The sequence below is a fragment of the Rhea americana genome, unplaced genomic scaffold (assembly GCF_003343005.1).
Source record: "Rhea americana isolate MKP2758 unplaced genomic scaffold, rheAme1 scaffold_559, whole genome shotgun sequence".
In the NCBI taxonomy this organism is placed as follows: Eukaryota; Metazoa; Chordata; class Aves; order Rheiformes; family Rheidae; genus Rhea; species Rhea americana.
The window spans coordinates 97,127-102,922 of NW_028186711.1; the positions used below are offsets into that span (position 1 = coordinate 97,127).

Here is a 5,796-nt window from a genome sequence, read left to right on the forward strand (position 1 = left end):
GGGTGCAAGGGGATGTGGGGCTGGGACGCAAGGGAGCCATGGGGCTGAGATACAGGAGGGCATTGGAATGGGATGCAGGGGCCAAAGGTGCTGGGATGCAAAGGGGCACTGGATTGGGAGGCACTGGGACATGGGGGAAGTGGCAGGGGGCCAGTCTAGGGGTTCCCCTACTAGACTGTAGGGGAAAGCAGGGGGTGGGCCCCAGGGCATATGGGGCTACAGTGCGGAGGAGACATGGCTCTTGCTATGCAGAGGGGCCAGGAGACTAGAGAAGTATGGGGCCTGGGATGCAGAGAGAACAGGGAGAGGATGTGGAGTTGGGCAGAGACATGGAAGGGCTACAGGAAGGGGCCCTGAGGGGGGAGGGCATAAACGAGCTGTGCTATAGGGGCTGTGGCACGGTGAGGAGGGCTGCATATGAGGGGTGGTTAAGAAGGTTGGGGGAAGGCGAGCTCAGTTCAAGACAAACTCCCTGGCATATTTTGCCCGGTGTTGCACCTTTGCAACAATGTCTGAGTGCTACAGGCCAATAGGTCCGGACACCAGGCTGTGCAACGACGTTKGCAGGGGACAGGGCCAGCCATGGTCCTGGGCACAGCCTTACTCTTTGCTCAGCACCATCCCTTAAGCAATCTGAAAACTAAACTACGGTGGGACTTGCCTGGGCAGCAGGAAGCCCTCAGAGGTGAGTGGAAAGGTTGAACTGGGGAAAGCTGGAGGCTGGAGAGCAGGAAGAGGCTGGGGTCTCTCAGCAGCACTGTGGGCCCTGTTGGTGCAGGTGTGGCATCCTGGCCTTGGAGCACATTCCCCCCAGCAGCCCATGCTCCAGCCACCCTTATCCCATCCTTCTGGCAGGCAGAGAGCCATATGCCCTGCACATCAAGCTCTCCGGGAGAGGGGAGTCTGCATACAGTGTGTACGGATGAGGGCAGCCCAACTGGAAATGAGCTCATCCTATTTTCCCAAACTGCCCTGACATCATCGTCCTCTTTGGCTGCAGCTGATGCACACACTGTGGTGATTTGGCATGGTCAGTCATCCCCAAACCCATCTGCAGCACATACTGGTGTCTGGGGCCCTCTAAGCACTGCATTGCTCAGAGCCAGGCCCTGCACTGCAGGCCRGACTGTGGCCTCATCCAGGACAGCCCTGCTGAGACCATGGTTTTGGAAGTAGAGAAATAATGAGGGAGGGCACTGCCATCTTGGCACCTTCCAGCCCTGCTCCTACCTTGTGCTCTCAAGCACAGAGTACTCCAGGCAGCTTCCTTCGGTCCCAGTGCCCCCATGTACCTTTTCCCACTGGCTCTGCTACAAGGASGAACATCTGTCTTGGTTTTCTGGGCCTGTCTTTGCCAACCAGCGTCTCTCCAGAGGCACTACATCCCCTTGGACGGCTGGAGTCCAAAGCTTAGACTCCCCATCCAGGCTGCTAGATCGCATCTGGGAGAGGTTATCTTTGGCAGAGGGCTAGCCAGGCACCTGTGGTACAGGGGCAGCCCCCCTGGGACAGTGAGTCCCTGAACTTGGTCAGAACGCAGCCACGTTTGCCCTGTCCTACACTTGCCCAGAACTTGTGCTGCTGTCCCCAAGGCARAGATTATTCAGAGTTAAATCAGCCTCTTGGAGATTAAAATATTACTTGAATAAGTGATTTCACTGATTTCACTTCAAGACAGCACTTCACCAATGGCACATTAGGGAAGAGCCAGGAGGTGGCAGAGGCCAGGCCAGGCTGAGATGTGCCACAGGACAGATGTTTGGGCTGTCTGTGCCTGCTCCCTGAGCCATCTCCCACCTGCCTCCTCTCAAATGCAAACCCTGCCGAAGCCCCTGGAGAGCTGGTCTGAAACCAGCATGGCTGCAGGCAGCTCCTGCAGAGAGCCTGGCTCTGGGGAGGGCTCCCCACCTCGTGTAGGGACTGCACCAAGACCCACAGTCTATTTAGGAGCAAAGTGGTCCATATATCCTTTAGAAGAGGACCAGAAAGTCTGTCCAGGGCACAGATGGGTAGTTGCTCTGCTTCTCTGCAAGATACTTCCCAAAGGCACTAGAACTGGCTCCAGGGTCATACAAGAGCTCTGAGAGGCAAAGATCTGTCCCTGTGAGAGACATCTGTCTGCTCTGAGAACTCAGACAGGATGGCTGGACCAAGCGGGCCCTCAAGGTTAGCCTGCTTTGGCACATGGGGAAGAAGAGGGATARGATGCTACAGGAGACAGCCTGTGTGCCAAGGAGGCACAGGGTCACAGGTGAAAGGTAGGGCAGAGATGATTTGAGGACATCAAACATCTCTGGACCTCAGGGATCACAGATGGCCAGACGTCAAGCCAGGAAAGATCTGTCAGTGGGAACAGCCTTGTGCACAGCAGTGGCCAGGGCTTTCTGGCAAACCCAAGGCCAGAAGCTGCCAGGAGCTCAGGAATCACAGAAGCTGGCTGGAGATGCAAGGCTGAGGGAGGACCCACTGGCCTACCACCAATGGCCAGCACAGCCACAGCCTGCCCTTGCAGAGGTCTGTCCAAGCCCTCTGTCTTCATGAACAGATAGGAACAAAGTGCATGGCAAAGTGACACATTTCTTTGGCTCCTGGCTCCTCATTTCCACGGAGAGGCAGCCCGGATCACATCACCGTGTCTGCCCAGCAAGGCTGTGGGATCTGCCCTTAGCCCCTGGTTGGGATGTGTGAGTCAGGAGTAGTTTCTATGGGGATGTCCCCCAGCATTGGTGTCCTTGAGCCATGCAGGGGATGTAGCCAGGTGGGCAGGGGACACACCAGGCCCCAAGCCAGCAGGCAGGGCCGAGTGCTGATGTCCCAGCCTGGTGAGGGACTCCCACGCACCATGGATCTGCCTGGGGCTGAGCTCTGCCGAACACCTTGTGCCCCCTGTTCTGGGGGGAGAAGGGACATGTGGCAGAAGCAGGGCCAGAGGGGGAAACAGGAGCAGTGTGAGCAGGAGCAGGACRGGGCAGTGAGCAGGGAAGGGTCACCCCACAGGCCTGGAGGTGCCCCACAGTGTCCAGGCAGGCCAGTGTGGAGCATGGCCATATCCATGGGGGCCAGGGAAAGGGACCCTGAAGGGTCCGTAGGTCTCACCCCAGGCCCCTGCTGCGGCCCTGAGCCCACCTGCATGCTGCTGCTCAGCGCCACAGCCCCGTGCTCCGCCGTCCCTAGACCCTGCCAGCCTGCACCGWGGCCGAGCACCCCAGGATGCGAGCACCCGCGTCGCTCCAGCCCGCTGCCCCCACCCCGGCGCGGGGGAGCTGGGCCAGCGCCATGCCCAGGGCCCCCTGCCCCGGGGAGCCGGGCGCTCCTCGGTGGCGGSGGAGGCGCAGGAGGCCGGCTCCTGCCCCTCGCTGGCTCCAACCGCTGGGCGGCCGTGCCTCGCCTGGTGGTGCCTCCCCCCCAGCTGCCCCCAGCCCCCTGCGGCCCAGCTGCTGGGAGCCGCCCCGTAGCCCCGCAGCCCCCAGGCACCTTCCTTCCATCCCAGCACAGTGGGACCCTGTGTCACCAGTCACCGCGGCCACCACGGTTCCCTGGCAACCCCGAGCATCCGGGCTGGGGGGCCTCTGGCCATGCAGCACTGGGGCCGGGCCAGCGATGGAGGCTGAGGCACCGCAGGCAGAGGGACCCGCCGAGGGGCCCCCGGCCCCGGCTGACGAGGCCCAGGCACAGCCCCCCCTGCCAGTCGGACCCCCCACCCAGCCACCCCGGGCAGCACCTCCCGCAGCGACCGAGGGAGCCCAGGGGGGGCCCCACTGGGAGGGTAAGGATCTGTGGGGCATGTACCCCCCTCTGGCTGTCCTGGAGGGTGAGGAGGTGGGAGCGACCTCCCGCCAGAGGCAGGCGAATCCCAGGAAATCCAGGGGCCAGAATAAGAAGGCAGCTACCAAGACGAGGGTGGCAGGTACGTGGCTCTGCCCCTAGTCACCCCAGGCCAGCTCTGGGGTGGTCTGGAGATGAGGGCCCCCTTAGGGCAGCAGGATCCCACAGGGAGAGGGCAGCGGCATGGTACCCAGGAGCCCGTGGCCACAGATCTGCCAGGCGGAAATGGGGGCAGACCCCACGGAAACAGGCCTACTGGGTGGAAATGGGGGCAGACCCCATGGAAACAGGCCTACTGGGTGGAAACGGGGGCAGACCCCATGGAAACAGGCCTTCTGGGTGGAAACGGGGGCAGACCCCATGAACACAGGACTGCCAGGTGGAAACGGGGGCCCAGCACTGTGGGATGGCACCAGCCTGCCACTCTCCCAGGGCCAACCCCTTGGGAGCCGTCTGGGGCCATGTCGAAGGCTCGGTGGCCCCTCACGTCCCCCTGCCTGCTCTGTCCTCGGCAGACGGCACGACGCAGGCCGTGGTCCCAGCCGAGAAGGCCGAGGTCGTGTTGGTGGCCAAGGCCATGCACCATGACCAGTTCAGCAAGCACGTGGAGGAGCTCTTCCACCTGGAGAAGGAGGCGGCCCTCAAGGCCCTGCGGACAGGCAAGCCGGCGGGGAGCACGGGGGGAGGCACTGCGTGCACCACGTGCCACGGGACGGCCGGACACTCTCTCGTGTCCGTGGGGCACCGCGGGAGGCTGCAGGGCACCCGCCGGGGGCTCAGCCGTCCCTCGGCCCGCAGGCCTCTACGTGAGCTGGCGCTGCCCCGAGTACCTGTGGGACTGCTTCCGCGTGGGCGACCACTCCAAGTGCTTCTGCGGGCACCTGCTGAGCGAGCACCAGGCCTACGTAGGTGCGTGCGGGCGCTGCCGAGGAGGGGGCACCCGGGCACCCCTCTCACTGCGAGCACCTTTACCAGCCGCCCCCGCGAGGCGCAGGGCGGGCGGGCAGCGAGGGGCTGGGGCTGACGGGTACGCGCCGTGCCGCAGAGACGCAAGGAGCGGTGCCCTGCGCCGTGGGGCGCTGCGAGTGCCAGCGCTTCACCTTCATCCCCTCGCGGCCCGAGGACGTGGGCCAGTTCTGGCTGCGGCGCCGGGTGCCGACGGACCGCCTCGCCTGGTGCGCCGGCTGCCACTGCAAGCACAGCCACGAGAAGCACGCGCCCAGCGCCGGGCGGCCCTGCCGTGTCGCAGGTGAGGCCGCGGCACCCGCCGTGCAGGCGCGCGCGCACGCGCGCGTGCGAGGCTGCCTCGGCTGCCCGCGCACAGCCGGTGTGCGTGCGCCCGGGGGCGACCGCTGCGTCCCCGAAACGCCTCCGCAGGCTGGCGTCGGCGGCCGGGCGGGGTGGCGGTGCCCACGTCGCCCGCCGTCCCCTCCTCAGGCTGCCTCTGCAAGGGCTTCGAGTCCACCTTCTTGTGCGCGGCGTGCGACCGGCGCTGGGAGGAGCACGAGACTTTCTTCGAGACCACGGAGGCGCGGAAGGAGGGCGGCCGGCCCTACGGTAGGCAGGCAGGAGGAGGAGGAGGAGGAGGAGGAGGAGAGGGGCCTGCCCTGGGGGCTGCATCCCCGGGGCTGCTCCCCCAGCTCCGCACCCGCCTCTCTCACCGCCTCCTGCGGCCCCCAGGAGAAAAATACCTGGTGTTCGCCGAGGTGCCCGAGATGAGGAACGCCGTCCTGACGGGGAAGCCCAGCGACGACTCGGCGTACCAGGCGCTGCTGGCCGAGCTGCCCGGCCCATCGGGCTCGCAGGCGCCGCCGCTGCCCTCCCCAGAGCCCCAGAGCCCACCCGAGTAGGCGCCGAAGCCCCGCGACGCCCGGCTGCCGCCAATAAAAGGATGCTGCAACTCTTGTGGGACGGACAGCGGGACAGGGCATCGGGGGGACAAGGCCTGCCCGCTCCCGGCCCCGCTCCCCG

At 64.7% G+C, this 5,796-nt stretch overlaps 2 protein-coding genes across 2 annotated transcripts in view; one reads left to right on the forward strand and one right to left on the reverse strand.

Moving 5' to 3' along the window:
• The window catches only part of TMEM8B (transmembrane protein 8B), a 13,410-nt gene extending 9,625 nt beyond the window's left edge, over nt 1-3,785 (reverse strand). The window contains exons 1-3 of the mRNA XM_085318874.1: nt 3,722-3,785; nt 3,225-3,263; nt 94-108 (exon numbers count right to left, since the gene is read on the reverse strand). Coding sequence (XP_085175000.1) covers nt 94-108; nt 3,225-3,263; nt 3,722-3,785 — 118 coding nt within the window. The remainder of the gene's footprint in view (nt 1-93; nt 109-3,224; nt 3,264-3,721) is intronic.
• On the forward strand, nt 3,784-5,675 carry FAM221B (family with sequence similarity 221 member B). Its single transcript, XM_085318875.1, has 6 exons — nt 3,784-3,907; nt 4,341-4,484; nt 4,624-4,730; nt 4,873-5,074; nt 5,203-5,382; nt 5,506-5,675. The coding sequence occupies exons 1-6, from the start codon at nt 3,784-3,786 to the stop codon at nt 5,673-5,675; spliced, it is 927 nt and encodes a 308-aa protein (XP_085175001.1).
• The last annotated feature ends 121 nt before the right edge of the window (nt 5,676-5,796 follow it).

Excerpts from the sequence above, each read along its gene's own strand:
- FAM221B (XM_085318875.1), top strand. The coding sequence starts at position 3,784 with ATGTACCCCCCTCTGGCTGTCCTGGAGGGTGAGGAGGTGGGAGCGACC. Across the intron at positions 4,485-4,623 it reads CCTCAAGGCCCTGCGGACAG|GCCTCTACGTGAGCTGGCGC; the intron begins GCAAGCCGGCGG and ends CTCGGCCCGCAG. Across the intron at positions 4,731-4,872 it reads TGAGCGAGCACCAGGCCTAC|ACGCAAGGAGCGGTGCCCTG; the intron begins GTAGGTGCGTGC and ends CGTGCCGCAGAG.